This window comes from Canis lupus, chromosome 4 (genome assembly GCF_003254725.2).
Source record: "Canis lupus dingo isolate Sandy chromosome 4, ASM325472v2, whole genome shotgun sequence".
Taxonomy (NCBI): Eukaryota; Metazoa; Chordata; class Mammalia; order Carnivora; family Canidae; genus Canis; species Canis lupus.
Window position 1 is genome coordinate 24,334,781 of NC_064246.1, and position 21,122 is coordinate 24,355,902.

Genomic DNA, 21,122 nt, shown 5'->3' on the forward strand with positions numbered 1-21,122 from the left:
AATTCTCAAAAGTTTAAACTAAGTTTTATTTAAAGATTTTTATTTATTCATGAGACACACAGAGACAGAGCAAGAAGCAGGCTCTCTGCAGGGAGCCTGATGCAGGACTCTATCCCAGGACCCATGACCTGAGCCCAAGGCAGACGCTCAACCACTAAGCCACCTAGGAGCCCCTAAACTAAGTTTTAAAAGGCGTTGGAGGGGATCCCTGGGTGGCCCAGCGGTTTGGCGCCTGTCTTCGGCCCAGGGCGTAGCCCCGGAGTCCCGGGATTGAGTCTCACGTCGGGCTCCCTGCATGGAGCCTGCTTCTCCCTCTGCCTGTGTCTCTGCCTCTCTCTCTCTCTCTCTCTCTCTCATGAATAAATAAAATCTTTAAAAAAATAAAAGGTGTTGGATACATTGGCAGGAAAGTTGAACATCCATGTGTGCAAGGCAAAAGGTGGGAATATAATTATAAGATGGACAATCATCAAAACAGAATGAGGAGTATATTAAGAGAGAAGTCAGCTAGGAGGCCTTCAGTATGTGTGGAATTAAATACTCATCTTTTCCCAACAGATCACTCTTAATATCCCATATCTAACCAAGAAACTCTTAACTATAGAGAATTGATGGTTACAGGAGAAGGGTGGGAAGGTGGGGAGGGTTTAACAGGTGATTGGTATTGAGGACAGCACTTGTGATGAGCACAGGGTGTTCTGATGAATCACTAAATTCTACACCCGAAACTAATATTGTACTGCGTTGACTAGGATTTAAAAAGAAACCTGGAAAAAATTCTGTACCTGTTACTAGTACCACTACTTAAATTACCTATTACTGAGTATATTAATTAACCTAATGTTTTTCTTTTCCTTTGAAATGCCTCTCCCACTCTTCCTGTAGTTTCTATTCTCATGGCCATATCCTTAGATCATGTTTTTATCACTTGATGTCTATTTTACTAAAATTACTTTTCTATTTACGTCCTCCCATGTACTCTCACACTTATAATTTTCCTAAAATGCTCCTCTTTCAGCATATCCCTCTTCAGGTCAGAACTCAAGGATTACTGCTGGAGTGTCAAATGAAAATTCATAGGCCTGACATTCAGGTCACCTTAGTACTAGCTCTAATTTACTTATGCACTTTATCTCTTAACAATACCTAACCTCCAATGTGAAATCTCTACCACCTGACCCATTCCCAGCATACCTTTGCTTCAGCCACTGTTATTAACTGACTTGGGCCTCATGCCTGGGCTCACCTCTCCTGACTTATCCAGCTCAAATCTTCTCGCTTCCTTCTTTGAACAATGTACCTGATAAAACAGTACTTCAACTTTAATGTATATGCAAATCAATTGGGAATCTTGTTAAATATGCATACTCTGGGGGCACCTGGGTGGCTCAGTGGTTGAGTGTCTGCCTTTGGCTCAGGTCATGGTCTCAGGGTCCTGGAATTGAGTCCATGAGGAGCCTGCTTCTCCCTCTGCCTATGTCTCTGCCTCTCTGTGTCTCTCATGAATAAAGTCTAAAAAAACAATGCATACTCTGCTTCAGTAGTTCTGAAATGAGGTATGAGATTCTGTATTTCTAACTAGGCTTCCAGGTGATGCTGATGCTGGTCTATTAATCATATTTTGGTATACCAGAATATTTTGGTTGTTTCTGAATCTACCATCTAATTTGCTAAATTTTTCCATGTGTTTTGGCTCTTCTCCCCATTACGGCTAATAAATGATATGTATTTTCTTTTATATCAAGACCCCAAACAAATCCAATTCAACATAACAGAACCCTATTATGTAATAAGTACTGTCCTAGGTGCTGATAGAAAGGTTGGGGAGGAAAGTATCCTATCTTTTGAGTACACAGTATAGGAAAATGAGATAATAAACTTAAGTTATAGGGGGAACCTGGATAGCTCAGTGGGTTAAGCATCCAACTCTTGGCTTCAGCTCATGCCATGATCTCAGGGTTGTGGGATTAAGCCCAGTGTAAGGGCTCATGCTCAGCATGTAGTCTGCTTGAGATTCTTAACCTCTCCCTCACTTCTCTGTACCCCTCCCTTTCCCTCTGCACCCCTCCTCCAGCTCATGCATGCTGGATTTTAAGGTAAATAAGTGGGCAGCCCCAGTGGCTCAGAGGTTTAGCGCCGCCTTCAGCCCAGGGTGTGATCCTGGAGACTGGGGATCAGGGATCGAGTCCCATGTCGGGCTCCCTGCATGGGGCCTGCTTCTCCCTCTGCTTGTGTCTCTGCCTCTCTCTCTCTCCCTGCGTCTCTCATGAATAAATAAATAAAATCTTAAAAAAAAAAAAAAGCTAAAAAAAAAAAAAAAAAAAAAAAAAAAAAAAAAAGCTAAATAAGTAAAATCTTAAAAATTTATTGTAGTGTCTCTTATAAGCACAAGATAGAAGCTAAAAACACTAAATTGAGAATGAATGGGCATATATTGGGTCAATATTGGGTCAAAATTATAAGTTAATAGGAAAGATAGTAAGAAAATTGATCCAGTCAGTTCTAAATCATTTGGAATTCAAACGCTCAGATGTGAAAATAGGAAGAGGCTAAATCAGTTTTTCCTTTCTTCTCTAAGAATGTTTGGTATAAGGAATAAAAGGACAACAGCATCTTAGAACAATCAGATGGACCAACGGCAAAAGAGTCAGTGTCAAAAGAAAGGGGAAAAAAAATCTGATAATTTTGAGAAAAATTTTAAAGGCAACTAGTTAACAGTACCAAAGACTACATTTAAATTTCTAAATCTCAGGAATTGTTCCAGTGACAAAGTCCTATTTCTACATTCTTTAACTACTATATTAAATCTTACCCCTAAAGGCCTAGAGAAATTATGTCAACAAGTTTCAAAACACAATAAAAATGAAGTAAAGACTATCTGCATATAAGAAAACTTGTGCAGGGGCCATGCTAATCTTTTCTGTATCATTCCAATGTTAGTATATGTGCTGAAGCAAGCACTGCATATAAGAAAACTTAAAGCAAATTTAAGAAGGTGAATTTGGGTACATTCTGAAGAATGTAATTATAAAAGTCCTAGAATCCAATTTCATTTCCAGGGAATGTACCTTATTTGCACAAATGTAAAATTACACATGTACAAGGCTCTTCACTACAGCACTATTTGTAATAGAAGACATTAAAAACAATCTAAAAGTCCATCAAGGGGCACCTGCGTGGCTCAGGCGGTTAAGTGGCTGCCTTCTGCTCAAATCATGATCTCAAAGTCCTGGGATTGAGCTCCAAGATGGAGCTCTGCTTCATGTTCCTTGTTCAGCGGGGAGTCTGCTTCTCTCTCGAGCCCTCCACCCTATCCCTGGCTCATGCTCACTCGCTCTAATAAAATCTTTAGAATAAATAAAAGTCCATCAATAAAGTACAGGTAGAATGGATTCCGGACAATGAAGTGTTACATAGCTATTAAAAACGAGCAGCTTTTGGGGTACCTAGCTGGCTCAGTTGGTAGAGCATGTGATTCTTGACCTCATGGTCCTTGACTTCAAGCCACATGTTGGGCGTAGATTACTTAATAAAAAATAAAATTCAGTTTTTTAAAATCCATATGAAACCATCTCTAAATCATATTAAGTGTGGAAAAAAGGCCAGGTGAACCCTGCATAGATAAACTGCAACTATAACCGTAGAAGATATATTTGCTTCTACGTATAAGAGACTATCCCTGAAAGTATTCTCAGAAAAGCAGAAACCAGTAGCTGCCTCTAGGGAGGCGAGCTGAGGCATCATGGGAAGGAAACTCAATTTTCAATGTACTTTTAGCTCTTTTGGAATTGTGCATGTATCATCTACTCAAAAGGCGGATTTAAAAAGCCTTTGCAAAAAACTAAACAAATCCCAGGATGACTCAACAAATTACTCATTTTGCCCAAGGAATAAAGACGACTATACTGGTAAACAAGACCTTTTATTTCCTTTTTAACATTCTCGATCTGCAACTACTTTTAAAAGACTAGAAATCATTCTTGGTTCTCCAAACCATCTCCACCCAGTGAGTCAGTTACTAAAAGGGGTGGGTCTCACTATAGGAGTCTCAAGATGGCAAGAAGTCCAAGGAACACAAGAGGCAGCTGTTGCAGATCTATGAAACAAATACAAAACAGGAAGGGCAAGTGAAGAGAAGACGGCCAACAGGAGATACTACAGCTTTCTGAAACCCGCCTCTTGGTCAGGAAGGACAATTTAAATCTGTCAGTCAGGGCCCTTGGATGAAGAACTAAAGGGAGGGCCGGCGGGGACTTCAGGGGAGCGTAGGCAGCCACCATCAGTGAGGACCGAAAAGCAGCTTAAATTTGGAGCGGCCAACTAGTGCCTGAAACTCCTTCCGTGTCTGAAAGGTAACTCATTAGCTCTCATTAGGGCAGGTTATCAGATCAGGTCCCTACGAGATAGAATAAACCAGGGAGTCTAAAGGCCGTCAGGACTTCTCATTTCTGTCACTTGATGGGGTACATTCCATCTCTCTCTTTCTCTGCAGAGGAAGTGTTCTCTCGGGACGCTTGCTGTTCAGGGACCAGGAATCCAATCTGGAATGTTATCTCCCAGAACAGTCTCCTTGAGGCAATGTACAATCTGAGGCTTGGGCATTCTGTCCTAGGCTTAGTGAGGCGCCTGACAGATTTCCCTAAATTTGCTGTGTCACCGGAAAGTCCAGTCACCAGCCATTTTTTTTTTTTTTTTAAGACTTCATTTATTCATGAGAGACACACAGAGAGAGGCAGGGAGCCCGACGTGGGACTCGATCCCGAGTCTCCAAGATCACGCCCCGGGCCAAAGGCAGGCGCTAAACCGCTGAGCCACCCGGGGATCCCCGCCCGTCAGCTTTCGTTGTTGCTCCTTGCGGGTTTCCCTACTCAGCCTGCCTTGAGGTCACTTCAGCTGGGCCGTGGCCTCAGTCCCCCCACCTGTGTCACTGCTCCCTCTGACCCTCGGGCCGCGGAGGATCCGCGGGCTGGCCAGCCGCCCAGCCGCCCCGCCGCCGCGCCCCCGCCCCCGCCCCCATCCCCGCCGGGCAGCCCGGGTCGCGAGACGCGCGCAGAGCCGCCCCCCGCCCCGCAGGCCCCTCCGCCGACCCCCCTCCCCCCGCGGGGACACGCGCCGGGCCCGGCCGCCTCCCGGACCGCGGGCCTCAGCGGGCCTGAGCGAGGCGACGCGCGGGAGGGGGGCGGGAGGGGTAGGGGGCGCCGTTCCTCACCTGGCCCGGGGGAGCAGCGTCACAGCGTCACAGCCCGACCCTGGTCGCCAGCAAGATGGAGCCGGGGGCGGGCCCGCAGAGGCGGAGCGCCGCGGCCGCCGCCCGAGCCCGGTGGGAGCGCGGGAACGCCCCTGGTGCGGGGGGCGGGGCCGCCCGCCGGGCCCGAGGCTGTCGCGTCGTCCGCGCGCCGCAGCCCCACCTGTGGGGAGACGCGGCCTGCCCGGGCACCGGCCGGCTTTGTCACGTTTCTCTAATTCCGTTGGGGGCTCTCTCAAGTCACAGCGGTTTTAAGAAATTCCGGAGCCCTTTCCGTGATGGGCGGCTGGGCGTCCAGGTGCGGCCCCTCCGCCTGATTTACTGTCCTCCCCTGAGGCCTTGTAAAGGATAAAGATCGTGACTTTTATTAGATCCCTATGAAATGAATTAATTCTTATTGGGGATGCTACTCAGATATCGAGATACGTCAATCAAAACCACTCTAAACGGGTTGTTGGGTGACACTAGGCTTCCCTCACACTAGAGCCCTAAAATTTGACGCCCACACTAGCATTAAATATCTTACGTAATTTCAAGGGCTCAGACCGGTATTTTAAACTCATTAAGAAAGTTTATTCCAGGAGCACCTGGGTGGCTCAGTGGTTAAGCGTCGGCCTTGGGCTCAGGGCGTGAACCCGGGGTCATAGAATCGTGTCCCACATCGGGCTCCCTGCAGGGAGCCTGCCTCTCCCTGTGTCTCTCATGAATAAATAAAATCTTAAAAAAGTTTATTCCAGAGCAAAAACCAGCTTCCCTTTACAGTGGTTCTCAAAGCGTGGTCCCCATACCAGCAGCAGCAATATCACCTGGAAACTTGTTAGAAATACAAATTTGGGGCTCAACCTTAGATCTGTTGAATCAAACCCTAGGGGTGGAGCTTGGCAATTTAACAAGCCTTCCAGGTGGTTCTAATGCACACTTAAGTTTGAGAACCATCAACTTATTACTCTACATGCTTCTCCACCCAAAAGCTTCCTCATCAGGAATTTGATTTTTTCTGGTTTCAGAGGGAAGCTCTTGGAGAAGTTGAAACAAGGGAATGACATAGCCCAATTTATTCTTTAGAAAAAATCATTCCCCCAAATGAATGGCCCCCAAAATCCAGACTAACATTTGATCTGGTGATCAAATAAGCAGAGATTTATATCCAATACTGGAGGGGGAAAAAATGGCTCTGACAGACCTGCTGAGAGGAGCATGTGCTAGAATCCCATTATAGCACTATCCTAAGGGATTTTCACTAAGGTTTTTAAAATGCAAATTTTTTCATTTGCTGAGTAAGGAAATATATTGCGCTTAATGATGTCAGTCTCCTTCTATTAAGTTGGAAACACTTTAAGGGCAGAAGCCATCTTAGATTTCTCAGCAGTTAGCATGAAGCTAGGCATTTAGACTTAGGTACTCTCACCACCAGCCTACTAAGTTGGAAACTTTTGTGTCCCTTGTTACTGTGTGGCTTCTGTCTCCTGATTTGATTCTGATACATTGCACTTCACCCATCACAATCAGTAACCAAACTCTATAGATTTTACTTTCATTCTCTATCTATAAACTGTCACTATTCACTTGTTAGAAATCACCTGTTCCTTTCCAAGCCTCCTACTATCACTTTAGCTGGCACTTGCATTATCTTGTCTGAACCATGGCACATCCAAGTGGTTTTTCCATCATCAAATCAGTGCTTACACAGTATTGCTAGCTCAATGTGTTTACATTACCGTGTAAAACTAAAGTAGTATGAATTTAACAAGAGGTACCATTTATTAAGTATGAACAATATGCTAGGCATTGCATTAAGCACTTAGCAAATATTCTCCATTTTTACATTCCCTAAGATTTTGTTCCCCCAAAGAGGGGGAGCAGAAGGGAGAGAGAATATCAAGTAGACTATGTGTCTAGCATGGAGCCCAAAATGGGCCTCAATTCCACAACCCTGAGATCATGACTTGAGCCAAAATCAAGACTTGGAGGCTTAACCAAGTGAGCCACCCAGGGACCCCTATGTTCTCTAAGATTAAAAACAATTTTTTTTTTGTAACAGCTTTATGAAGATACAATCCACTCATGTAAAGTGTACAATTCAATCGTTTTTAATATAGTCACATATAGACCTATACCACCACAATTAATTTCAAAAACATTTATATCACCTCCAAAATAAAACCCATACCCTTAAGCCATTACCTCAATAACCCTCATCTATATGCTACCACTAATCTACTTTGTCTTCATAGATTTGCTTATTCTATACATTTCATATAAATGTACTCATACACTGTGTAGTGTTTGACTAGATTCTTTCACTTAACACGAACATCAATGAACATGTTTTCAAGGTTCATCCATGAACCTTGGGCATCAATCAGTACTTCATTCCTTTCTAAGGCCAAGTATTTCACTACATGGATATACCACATTTATCCATTCGTATGTTGATGGACATTTAGGTTTTTATCTTTTGGTTCTTGTGAATAGTGCCACTATGACCACATATGTACATGGTTTCATTTCTCTGGGACATACCAGGGAGCAAGACTGCTGGACCAAATAGTAACTCAATGTTTAACTTCTTGAGGAACTGCCAGACTGTATTCCAAAAATGGTGCACCATTTTATATCCTCACGAGTCTATGAGGATCACAATTGCTCGATATCACCAACACTTATTTTCAGTCTTTAATTACATCATTCTAATGGATGAAGTGCTATTTCATATTTTGTTTTGTTTTAAGATTCTACTTATTCATGAGAGACACACAAAGAGAGAGGCAGAGACATAGGCAGAGTGAGAAGCTGACTCCATGCAGGAAGCCCAATGTAGGACTCAATCCCGGTACTCCAGGATGACGCCCTGAGCCAAAGGCAGATGCTCAACCGCTGAGCCACCCAGGCGTCCCTCATTATGATTTTGACTTTTATTGCCTGATGACTAAAGATGTTAAGCGTCTTTTCATGTGCTTATCAATCATTTGTATATCTTCTTTGGGGAAAATATCTATTCAGATCATTTGCCCAATTTGTATTACAAATTGTATTTGTTTTTTTATTGAGTGTAACAGTTCTTTATATATATTCTGGATGGAAGTCCATTATCAGATATGTGATTTATGAGTATTTTCTCCCATGCTTTTCATTTGATGTTGTCCTTTTTAGTTTTTAATTTCAATAAAGTCTAATTTATCTATTTTAATTTTGGCTGCTTTACAGGTTTGGTGTCATATTTAAGAAATCATTGCCCAATCCAACTTCATGAAGATTTACTGCTATGTCTTCTTCTAAGAGTTGTAAAGTTTTAGCAGTTTAGGCCTTTGGTCCATTTTGAGTTAATTTTTATATGTTGTGTGTGTGTGTGTGGGGGGGTATGTGTCCAATTTCATTCTTTTCCATGTGGAATCCTGTTGTTCCAGCACAATCTGCTAAAAAGTCTGTTCTTTGCCCATTGAATTGTTTTATCATTCTAGGCAAAAATCAATTGAGCATAAATATTACAAATTTATTTCTTGCTTCTCAATTCCATTTAATTGATCTATATGTCTATCCTAGGCCAGTACCACATTGTCTTGATTACTATTGATTCGTAGTAAACTTTGCAATTGGAATATGTGAGTCCTCCAGTTTTGCAAACATTTTCATTTAACTTTTTTTTTTAAAGTAAGTTCCACTCCTAGTGTAGAACCCAACAGAGGGCTCGATCCCACCACCCTGAGATCATGACCTGAGCCAAAATCAAGAGTCGGATGCTTAACCAACTGAGCCACTCAAGTGCCCCAGAACTACATGAATTTTAACACTACCCCTCTGAGAGTGGGCAATAGGAATGTATATAAGTGTTAGGATTAGGGGTGGGAGGCTGAGATCATGCCAAGGTTGTAGGAACGAATACCTAAGGAATATCCTAATCTTGAGAATGTGATAAGAGAAAGATGGCATGAGACAGGATGTGGCAGAGTGGCAGGCCCAAACAGAGAGCTGGTGTTAATCACTCCTTTGGCAAGAGAGAAACCTCTAATCTTGAGGTGTTGTGACTACACAAGTAATACCTGCCAGTGAATAGGAAATAGAATAACAAGTGACTTGAGAAGCAAAGTGAATTTATTATGGTGTAGACTAGATTAACTCCAGTATATTCAACTAAGTCTGATATACCTTGGGATATTTATTTTTAACTTTTTTAAAGATTTATTTATTTTAGAGAGAGACCATGAGCAGAAGGGGTAGGGGGGAGTCTAGTCAGGATCTGGTTCAGCTATTTAAACCCCACCATCTACTTTCTCTTCCCGTTGCCTCCTATCCTATCCAGCTGGCAGGAACTTCCAAGAAACATGATATAGTAGGCATTGCAGTATACTGGCTGCTTGTTGGGGTTGGAATAGACCTGTTCAGGTTTGAGGGACGCAAAAGGGTTAGCTCCATAGGCAGTGATGTGTGTATCCAGGTCCACCAGAATCTGCAAAGAAGCTGCCAACTCCTGATGGCTATAGGAGACATAAAAAAAAAAAAAAAAAAAAAAGAAGAAGAAGAAGAAATTGCTCTGCCAATTATGAGAGACACCGGAGAAACTTCCTCAGAACTTGATACTTCTGGACTCATCAATCCCCCAAATTACCTAAGGCTATACAGGCAAGGGTATCCCTCCCTCCCACATGTGTCACTAAGTACCTGATTAACTAGCATAGGACTTGGTTCCAAGGGGATTAGAAAGCCAAGTGTGGAAAGGAAGAAAATCCTCACCAGAAGATAGAAGATGAGCAAGGGGGAGAGAAATAAGCTCATCTATACAGAGAGAGGTATGAGTGAGTCAGGGAGGTATACAAATAGGAAAAAGTTGAAACCTGTAAACAGTGATCAATGTAGGGATCTCATAATCACGAAGTAGCAGGAGGGTGGGCAGCCAAGCCTCCATCAAGTCTGGGGAAGCATGGAAACCTATGGGAGAAAAAAATCCCAGAAATGGGTATAGAGAGGGGAAAGGCTGAGGTAGACCCTAAGCAAGATACTTTTTTGGATTGTGTCCACCCCTCCCCTCACTTTGCTCACCTCCAGTGCTCATTTACCATCATCACCCACCCCAGGTTCTTCAATGGAAAATTCTGAACCCAGGTATAGCACATATGGCTAATGATCAATCAAGGTTGTCATCATATTGTGTTTAACCTGACCAAATGAATGGGGTTCCAAATATAGAAGATACAAAAGTCAGGATGGAGAATTCCCAGAAAAGCCACCCAGTATTCCCCTGAATGACTCTTACCTGGATGGAATGCCACCACCAAATCTGGATGAGCTATTTGTCCAGTCTCTACCTGTTCCTCCCAGAAATCATGATAGAGGCCCCTATGGCCACTAAGCTGAACTGTGCCAGGTTCCAGAGGGGAAGTTGAGGTGCTCTGTGTAAAGTCAGCAGATACATCTATACCCACCATGATCACACGGAGGCCAAGGTGTCCAGGAAACATGTAGCCAAGCTCATCATAGTCCCCAGGGCGAGTGAGGAATGTCTCCACATGGGAAGCACCAACCACATGCACTGTGCTTCCCCCAATTTTCCCAGTATCTATCCCCAAGGCCCGAAGCCCAAGGCCCAGTGTCAAAGGCCGTGATAGGGCATCTGTCAGCAGCCGCTTCAAAGAGCCTTGCAGGACATCTGAGTCTGGCCTTGGTCGTCCTACACTGGCCCACAAGATGGTCATGGCATGACTGCCTAGCACAGCATCCAGTGTAGCATCTAGCTGTAAATGTCGCATCGAAAACCAGGTATCCCAGCCCTGTACAATTTCAGCCAGGCATGGCCAAGGTCCTGAAGGTAAGACAAAAGCACCTGTAGGAAAGAAGGGATAAGAGTGACCTAATCCTTTCCTGCCTTCAATATTCCTTCCAAGTTTACTCCTCCAATTTGTGACCAGCAATGCCCCACTCAGTTTCTCATGTTTCCTCATAACAACATGCTTTCATATCTTTCTCCAAATACAACCAACTATGACTACTGTCGCAAAGTTCTCCAACACCACCACTTCACCTGTGACTAGAAGCCATTCCATGAGACGGTCCACAGCTACAAGATGCAGCTCTTGACAAACCTTCCTGTGCTCTGGCCAGTCTGACCTCTGGCACTCTGGACCACAGTAATAGACATTTCTGCACCTGAAAGATGAGCCCCAGAAATAGATGTTCCTTCCTATACCTCAAAAGTGATTTAGGGATGTCTAGGGAAGGGAATTGATACCTCCTGTATCCAGAAAGAAAGGTCACCGGGTAGGGAAGGTAGGGAGAGGAGTGAGAGCTAATACACCAAATTTGGAGATTACATTTGGCAGGGGAAGCACGAGATACTAGGAACGTAATTATTCTCTTGGGTCAGAGTAATACCTCAGTCCGTATCTGGAACAACTCACTTTTTACATTCTTTACAGAAAAAAGAAAAATCAGAAGTTTGCAGCTACCTTCTTATCACAGGTATGGCTCAACTCCAACCTCCTCAAAACAGATAAGATCTTTCCCCTTGAGTACTCAAGAGGGAGGCAGAGAATAGTATATAGTAGTCCCCCACCCCCCGCCCTTATCCACAAGGAATAAGTGCCAAGGCTTCCAGTGGATGCCTGAACTTATGGAGAGTACCAAACCCTATATATATATATACATACTATGGTTTTTCCTATACATATATACTTATGATAAAGTTTATAAATTAGGCACAGTAAGATATTAACAAGACAATTATAACATACTTTAATAAATGTACGAATGTATTCTTTCTCTCAAAGTATCTTATTGTACTGTATTCACCCTTCTTGTGATGATGTGAGATGATAAAATGCCTACATGATGAAATGAAGTAAGGTGAATGACTCAGGTGCTGTAATACAGTATTATGCTACTATTGACTTTTTGACAATAGTCAGAGGAGGATCATCTGCTTCCAGATTGTAGCAGACCTTGCATAACTGAAATAATGGAATGTGAAACTGAAGATACGGGGGACTACTGTACCATGGTCTGATTTCCCCATAATACCCAAAATATGGAGGAGCCAAATCCTTTTCTAATCTTTCTGCGGCCTGGAGCACACAAAATGAAGGGTGGGCCTGAAGTTATTCTGAAAACTCTTAGACCTTTCCTTCTGCAATGAAGTCTTAGAGTAGGATCATTTCTGGAAGACTCTATTATTAGCCCCAATTAGTCACCTCTTGCATTGCCGTAGGACCTTGGAGTCTGAAAGGCCACTAGGAAGAGCTCTACAGTGAGCACAGAATCGGAATGTGTCCTCCATCTTCTGGAACATTTCTTGAGGGCATCGAAATCCAAAGCCTGATACAGAAGCACCCCCATCTAGCACCAACCTGCAAAATGGCATGGAGAAGTAGCAATAGAAAGAAGATCTCCAAAATCATTCACGATCTATACTTTGCCTCCTATATGTTTCCATCTACTCCCACTATTTCTCACATAAGCAAATATTTCTTCTATAGTAATAAACCTTGCAAAAGTCAGGAGAAACTCCCTCATTGTAAATGCCCCATATTTCCCAAGTTACATTCCTTCTTGCCTTCTAAAATCACTTCTACCAGAGATAATATACTACTCTTCCACAGAACTAGTAACTCACTTGTATTCTTCATAGCTTTTCATGTTTAGCTTTTGAAGGATTAGCTGGGATAGGCCAGGAACATTATTATCCAAGGAGAAGAAGCCAAGTGCATCAATACTAGGGTCAGATTTTGAGAGGGTCAGAGGCACAGAGGTCACAACTGTGGGTGGGGTCACAACCACGGGAGTCACCGATGAGGGGGATTTCTTGTGCCTTCGTTGCCGAGATCTTGGAGCCATGGCTGTCCACTGATACCTGGGGGCTATATGTAGAAGAGATATGGAAATTTTGCAAGATAGACAAATGTGATTTGTTTTCATATGTTTGACCTTTCACTTCTCATTCCAGTCTCTCAGACCCAGGTATCAGTAAGATTTATTTAGGATCTACTGATTATTGATCACCGCGGACAGTTAAAAAAATAGGAGGGAAAGAACTGATATCAATGCAATTATACATATATGTGTTACATGTGAAGTTCTATATGAAATATATATATGTAAGTAAATGCATAGAAAAAGTCTGGCAGGGCTCATATAAAACTAATAACAATGACTAACTCTGAGGAGGGAAAGAAGTAATGAGATAGAAACTGGCTTAATCTAAAGGAACTTTAGACTTATCTGTAATGTTTGAATTGAATACTAAGAATATATTTATATATTGTTATGCTTTTAAAAAATCAACTTAAATAAGGGAGGAAAAAACAACAGAAGTTTTGGTTGTCCCAAACTACCAACTAATTGGAGAGTCAGTCAATCTCACCTAGTTAGGGAAATAGAACATTCATTTTAGAAGACCTATCATCACACTTTTAAGCAATCAACCCATAAGTCGAAATTAAATGCAATACAAAATCAGCACCACAATATTAAGATTTATGTAGTCAAAGCAAGTTATACAAATTATGAGGAAAATTTCCTAATGGGGTGAATTTTGAAATAGAACTACTCCCACACTCACCCACTACCTAGGTCTGCTTCCCTGTCTTGTCTTTTCCCATTCATTCCACAAGGACTAAGTAAATAAAAGGAACTATATTGGGAAAAACAAAAACATCCACTCATTCAACAAGTATTTATTGCTAAACGTATATAATTATACATAAAGTATTGTAATGGAAACAAATATGAAAAATATACTTGATATCTAAATGTCTTATAGAAGGATCAAATGTAAATTATAATATAAGGCATCATGTAAATCCTATAAGAAAAGTGAAACTAAAGCACTAATGGGAGATCAGAAGGAAAGGGTCTCTTCAGTTGGTTAGCTGTAAGAAGACTTTATAAAGCAGGTAGCAGTCAGAATAGACTCCTGAATAATGGTAATATTTTGAATACATGGAGACAGAAAAAAGGAATTCTAAGCACAAAAAAGAGCATGAACATAGAAATGTAGATGGGAATACTCTAGAAATTAATGAAATAGAATGGTTTGAATTTGATTTTTAACTATGACCAAAATGTAAGAACTAAAACTATAAAGTCTTAGAACACATAGGGAAAAGTGTCAATATGGATTTGGCAATAAATATTTCAGATATGAAACCATAAAAAGAAAGGAGGTACTGATAATATGCTACAAAATGTGAGTGAACTTCAAAAACATTATGCTAACTGAAAGAAGCCAGACAAAAGGTCACACATTATATGATTCCATTTATATGAAATATTGAGAAAAGGTAAATTCAGAGACAATGCAGATTCATGGTTGCCAGAGGCTGGGAAGAAGAGGAATGGGGAGTAACTGGAATGGTTATGGGCTTTTCTTTTGGGATGACGAAAATGTTTTGGAACTAGACAGAGGTGGTGTTTGCACAACAATGTGAATGTATGACACATCATGCTCACTTTATATTTTTTTAATTTTTTTGTGTCATGCTCACTTTAAAAGTATTAATTTTGTTCTATGAATTTCATCTCAATTAAAAAATAAATAAAAGTATCTATAGAGATTGAGAATCTAAAAAATTATTAACCCTCAGATTAAGTGCCTCCAGGGACAGGGAAATGGCAGAGGATAAAAATGCTGACAGCGGTTGGTTTTACTGTGAATAAGATAACTATTAAAGTTCAAATCAGGGATCATGTTTTGTTACAAAAATAGTCTGACATTTAATCCTTTTGGACTAGATTTGTTAGGGAAAAAACTCTTAAGAATCATCATTCAGCTGAGGTGTAGGTGGCAGAACAAAGACCTCTCAGAATCATCCAGCTAAAAATCTATTGTCTATATACCTGAAACTAACATAACACTGTATGTTAACTAATTGCAATTAAAATAAAAACTTGGGAAGCCTGGGTGGCTCAGCGGTTTAGCGCCACCTTCAGCCCAGGGCATGATCCTGGAGACCCGGGATCGAGTCCCACATTCTGGCTCCCTGCATGGAGCCTGCTTCTCCCTCTGCCTGTGATTCTGCCTCTCTCTCTCTCTCTCTCTGTGTCTCTCATGAATAAATAAATAAAATCTTAAAAAAAAAAAAAAAAGGTCATGCCATTTTACTAAAGGATACTTTCACACTTGAATATACCATTTGCAACAACTGACCTGATTCTTCCTTCCACTAAAAAAAAAAAAACATGTATTTTTCTATGTACATATGTATTTATTTAGAAAGCACACCTGTGCAAGCGGGGGGGGGGGGGGTGCAAAGGCAGAGGGAGAGAATTTTAAGCAGACCTTGTGCTGAGTGCTGAGCCTAATGCGAGACTCAATCTCATGACCCCGAGATCATGACCTGAGCTGAAATCAAGAATCAGTTTAACTGACTAAGCCACCCAGGCACCCCTTCATTCCACTTTTAATCACTACACATTCTCATCCCATTTCCAGAATCACTGCAACTCAAGAAGCATTCATCTGCTCTATCAAGCCTCCATTTGGGGAGGAGTGGTAGTGAAATCTCTAATCATTTCCTCTATGTCTAGAGCAAGTTTATGATACAAATGAACTAAATTTCTAGGAGGAAGGTCCTTGCATTTGTATAGGGCTCCTGAGTTTGTGTACCCTAGGCCCAGATCCAGCTTCCCTGGTTCTAACTTTCCTGCACTGAATCCCAAGATCCTCCAACTTTGAGGGAACAGACAGGATTGAGAGAAACTTAGCCAAAAAAAAGAGGGGACAAGGGAAAAGTTGGAAAGAATTCTATATAATAAGCTTTTAGAATTTTCCAGAGATCAGAACCTACCTCACCTCACAGGGGATCAGTTTAACTTTTTTCTAGCCATTCCCAGTGACTTGGGCTCTAATTTATTCCCAGTATATAAAAGAGAAAACACTAATACCAAGGATTAAAGAGAAGGAGACAAGAACTGGACAGTCTAGAAAAACTCTTATCTTTCATCTCCAAATTCCCTACAATATTAACTTATTCCCAGACAAGGTCTTCTTTCTCCTTCACCACTCAAAGCCTCAAGTTTCACCCAAACCAGTAACCTTCTCACTAACTTCCAGACCAGAAAGTCCCATCTAATTTTCCCTAATTCACCAGCAAACACAAAACATCTTTGGGAAGATAAGGAAAGGGGGAATCCTCAAAAGAAGTTGGAAAAAAAGAAAGAGAAAAGGAGGAATAGATTAGGAATATTGCTATTATTAAGCACATTCAGCTGCTTAATCAGTGATTAACACTCCCTGGGGTGATAAATGTTTTACTCAACTATAAACTAAGCAAGCAGATGGTTTGATGGAAAAGTAACTTACCCTGCTAAGCCCTCGGCTTCCTTCCTTCTCTCTTTCTTCCAAGTGAAGTGAGTGCTTCATCTCCTCATATCTAGGTTGTGGCTGACTTGCAGCTGTCCCTTCATATCACTTTTCTTTGCAAACTGCTGAAATGCTGAGTCTCTGTGACTAGGTGTGCCCTGCCAACCAGACAGACAACACTGAATTCTCCCTAACGAGGTAGGAGGGACCTGGCCCCCCGCCCGTGGACTTCTCTCTTTCTGACCTTCCTTCTCTGCCAAGAAAGCTCAGAACTCTGTCAACACTCTCAAACTCACCAAGGTCAGGCAAGCTAAGTTAAGACAAAGCCTATTGCTTCCTGAACCTCTCTCACTAAGGCATTTCTGCTCTCAGTCCACACCGTCAGAGAAAACAAACAAACCCAAAACCCTGGGATTAGTTCAGAAGTGATTATTTGGTTCGAAAGGTAGGCACTACCTCAAAGCAACAGAACAATGCCTAGAGTTGCCTGGAGTTCTGGATGTCAGTCTAGACCCACGATGAGTTAACCCAAACCCAAAGTGCCTTTTAGCATAACAAACACTGCTCAAACACAATTCAACAATGATCAAGCTAGGCTTAAACACAAACATAATACCCAAGAGGAAATGCAAAAGCTCACTTAATCGTATAAAAGGACATCAACTGTAGGGGAAACAAAATTAATTTGTAAAATTCACTTTCTCAAAAAGGAGAGCAACGTACTTTCTGAGTGAATGTCATCATGTACACTCATTTATTTCAAAAGAAGAATAAAAAAAGGAATAAAGTAAGCAAAACCAAAATATTATCGACTAAAAATGCACTCAATTTTCTAGGAACAGAAAATATAAAAGAATAAATTCAAACACCTTATTCCTTCTTCTAATGAATGCTGATCCAGGGAATTTATTTATTTATTTTTTTAGTTTTTATTTATTTATGATAGTCACAGAGAGAGAGAGAGAGAGAGAGAGAGGCAGAGACACAGGCAGAGGGAGAAGCAGGCTCCATGCACCGGGAGCCCGACGTGGGATTCAATCCCGGGTCTCCAGGATCGCGCCCTTGGCCAAAGGCAGGCGCCAAACCGCTGCGCCACCCAGGGATCCCTGATCCAGGGAATTTAATTACATACACATTCCTAGCTCCTTTTCACTTACCAAGCTCCAGAGTCTACCAGAAATATCAGGGCAGTGGTCCTATATGACTGTAAGACCTGATTTTCTGCTTACATCTGGTCCCAGTTATGGCACTTACCTGCCTCTGTGAACATCATCAAACTGGGAAACAGAACTTGTAGTCAATTTGAGATCCTGGAATGTGGCAAATAAAAAATCTACATATGAACAGATGGAAAGAATGGATTCTAAAAGAACCCCAAACGGTAGAAAGCAACTACACACAGGGAGTGAAAGTGTTAAGGATGCAGCAAAACATTACATATTATTCAGAATAGCTGTGGAGAAAGAAAATCAGTTGTAATAGGGAAAAATCCTGTAAAACAGGAGTAACTCATTTTAAGCAAAGGTTTCATGCCTATTTCAAATTTAACTTGTAGAACTTTTAAAGGTTATGAATTCTGTTAATAATAGCTGAACTGCAGAAAGCACAAGAAGTCAGAGATGGCCTTTTCTAATTCAGGAGTATCCTCTTTGAATATAAAGGGACATATAGAAAAAAATTGATATTGAATATTAATTTATATTTTACCATCACTAATACTATCTCTGGTAGACATTTCAATTTACAATCTAGAAAGAACTGAACTTTTCAGTTTGCTTTCATCATCAGTTACATTTTTAAAAAAGCCATAAAAATGCTTTTGTGGTTCATTGTGAAACCTTAAAAAATACTTCTATGGTTCACAGTTATGAAGAAAGACTAAAAAGGGGTACTTATTTCACAGTTAGAAAGTGGTCTATGAGGCACTTGGTGATTTTTCTAACACTCTTAATGTATACTACCTTTCTGCATTCTTACCATCAACCCATAATTCTTCTAGTTTGCTAATGATGTTTTATGTTTATCCAAGATTCCCACAAACACTTTATAACCCAAGTGATGGACCTAACGACTAAGAAAGTTCCTAGTAATTGACATAACTAGTTAAGCTCTTAATTTAGAGATGCACAGTTTTCATAAAACAGGAACATCCAGAAGAACTTTTAAGGTATGCAGTGCATAGTAAGTGACTTTAAGGGTAGCTCATGGTATGTATGCAAGCTGATAAGACAGCAACTAAAAGCTATAATAATCAACAATTTGAGTTCTGTTTGCTACCCAGAATAAGGCAAGTATATACATTTTAATTTAATGTTTTGTAATGTGTATCATTATCATTATTGTTGAAAACTGTAATTAAAGTTACCATATGATTATAAGATGTTGAGCAATGTACTAATTTACCTCAATTTGCAAATTTTCATACTTATTTTGATTATGGAAAAGAAGAAAGGAATATGATGGCAAGAAAATACAGTATCATGAATATTCTTTTTCTTATTGTTAAAATACCCAATAAAGTTCTAATACTAATATAACAAAACTCTACACAATAATATTTTCTTTTAATTAAATGTTAAATGAAATAGTGATTTTAAATATTAGATTTAGGAGGCCTATAACAGTCACCCAAAGTACTCTAGTGCTCAGTTACTAATGCTCATGTAAGACATATGTAACCAAAGTTTAAAAAAAAAAAAAAGGCAAAATTTATGAAGACAAGAATTTAATTCATCAAATTACCATAACTATCCACGAGATCATCTCTGAAGGCTATATCCCAGTTCTATTAATATGATTTTCTGATTTGCATGAGGTCAAATCAGACTACATCTTCCAAATAAAACCCAACACAGAGATAGGAGCAGCGGCCCATGCATGGAATTTATTGTGTGCTACTGTTTATAAAATACTCGAATAGTCCTGCACATGCATAATATTTCCAACTTAGACAGGAGACCGTACAGGGTGCACTTTCTGGCAAACAAAACAATAGATGGTTCCGCTGCCTGGAGCTCTGAGTTGTATTCCAGGGCATGAGGGAAGCAGGCCACCAAAGTAAAGGGAAATACCAAACTACAGTGGCAATCAATACAGGTCAATAATTGTGAAAAATTAGCACATGGTTCCATTTAGTTTAACCAAGCAGTTCTGTAACTATCAAAAGAAAATGTTCAACATGCAATCTTGACTTTTATGCTTCCACTAACATCTGAATGAATGAACAGAACCATTGCTTCTATGCTGCATTGCTTAATCAAAAACACTTCCAGAACATTTTTAAATTTCCTTTGCATCAAAACATAAAAATGATAGAAAGCCAGCAGCAAATCACCCTGGTGGCTATTTAAGCAACTTGAGTACTCACAATAAACTAAAATTTCTCATAACATCTAGGTAACCTATACATGTCGTACCTGTACATCATAGGTCTATATATTAAATATTTGCAAAATGAAAACATGCATACACAAAATACGTCAAGTTTTACAGACATGATTTGAATTAAAATTTACTTTGACAATGTACAAACTTCTTTTAAAGTACCTTAAATGAGTAATTCTGTAATTCTTCATAATTTTGAAATTTAGAGGTTTTCTTCTTAAATCTCTGGGGTGTAAATTTCAAAAGATCTGGGCAAAAAAGATTCTAAATTAGTTTTTGGACTTGTGTTCAAGTAAGAGAGTCTGCCTAGAAATAGGTTATGCATTCATAATTGAAAAATACCAAGACTATATTACAGAATTAGCCACATTTAAGAACTATAGACCTGAGGTCAGCATTTGTATAAATGCCAACTGGGTTTTCTCAGCATTTTGCCCATAACTCAAAATACAGCTTAGTAACCTCAGAAATGTATTTTTAAGACCATGCTAATTCATCCTTTAAAGACATTTCATGGGGAAAAAAAAAAGTCCACATTAGCTCTTAGGATTGCATTTGAAGTCATGGTTAAAAAACAAAATCTAATTCTACTGAGGGGAAAAAGAAATCTCATTTGTAAACTTAAATGTGTGAACCACAAGCATAAATGGAGGTGTAGTTGCCCTCCACTGGAAATTGCCCCAAACCCCTTGCTCACTGCTCTCCACCTTGGCAGCGATGACCCAATCTTATCAGATATCACAACATGTCCCAGGGCCCTCAAGCCTCCATCCAGGAAGGGGGCTGGGGTCTCAAAAGCACAATGGTTTCTCCAGAGGGACTGTGACATTTACAGTCAGCTTGGCCGACCCCTCCAGATCCTGGGGGTGATCTGTCCATTTGGGGCCCGAGATGTGAGAGTCCCTGGGAAGCCGTGGGTCACTGGGCACTATGGTTGCCAGTCCCGTGGTTCTCAGTGGCATGTGCGGTGTTCAGAGAATTGAAACCATCTTGCTGTACAGCATCTTTCCGGGGTGGCATTCTCTCATTGATCCTATCCAAACCCTTTGCCTCTTCAAAACTGCAGATTCTATGTGGTGGAGAGAATCCTCGTATTGCTTAACAAAATGCAAATTTGATAAGTCAGTAATTGAAAAACATTTCTGAGAGTTCAAAAACATAATTAATGATTTTTAAGAAGAAAGAAATTAGCTGTATGTAGCA

At 40.7% G+C, this 21,122-nt stretch overlaps 3 protein-coding genes and 1 non-coding gene across 14 annotated transcripts in view; all 4 read right to left on the reverse strand.

Annotated features, from left to right (window-relative positions):
- The window catches only part of ANXA7 (annexin A7), a 32,380-nt gene extending 27,052 nt beyond the window's left edge, over positions 1–5,328 (reverse strand). For 2 of the 4 annotated variants that reach the window (XM_025434358.3, XM_025434356.3), the window contains exon 1: positions 5,210–5,289. The gene's annotated coding sequence lies outside the window, so the exon portion shown is untranslated. Of the gene's footprint in view, positions 1–1,194; positions 1,301–5,209 lie in introns of all 4 variants that reach the window. The other 2 variants (XM_049108801.1, XM_025434359.3) reach the window with 2 other exon arrangements.
- Positions 2,860–2,961, reverse strand: LOC112652030 (U6 spliceosomal RNA). The gene has a single exon (XR_003131199.1). It is a non-coding gene; the product is annotated as a U6 spliceosomal RNA (small nuclear RNA).
- MSS51 (MSS51 mitochondrial translational activator) lies at positions 5,208–17,451 on the reverse strand. 2 transcript variants are annotated; one of them, XM_049108802.1, is made up of 7 exons: positions 16,536–17,451; positions 12,849–13,092; positions 12,427–12,582; positions 11,262–11,386; positions 10,497–11,063; positions 10,078–10,171; positions 5,208–5,583 (listed from the first exon to the last, which is right to left on the reverse strand). In XM_049108802.1, exons 2-7 carry the CDS (start codon positions 13,067–13,069, stop codon positions 5,481–5,483), a joined length of 1,266 nt encoding a protein of 421 aa, XP_048964759.1. In that variant the 5' UTR covers positions 13,070–13,092; positions 16,536–17,451; the 3' UTR covers positions 5,208–5,480. The 2 variants fall into 2 exon arrangements, with proteins under 2 accessions (XP_048964759.1, XP_025290145.1); XM_025434360.3 differs by lacking the exon at positions 5,208–5,583 and adding an exon at positions 8,599–9,720 and having other exon boundaries at positions 16,536–17,414.
- Positions 17,452–19,393: 1,942 nt separating this feature from the next.
- The window catches only part of PPP3CB (protein phosphatase 3 catalytic subunit beta), a 52,148-nt gene continuing 50,419 nt past the window's right edge, over positions 19,394–21,122 (reverse strand). For all 7 annotated transcript variants that reach the window (XM_025434765.3, XM_025434762.3, XM_025434764.3 and 4 more), the window contains one exon: positions 19,394–21,016. In XM_025434765.3, the coding sequence (XP_025290550.1) occupies positions 20,838–21,016 (179 nt within the window). In that variant the 3' untranslated portion in view covers positions 19,394–20,837. The remainder of the gene's footprint in view (positions 21,017–21,122) is intronic.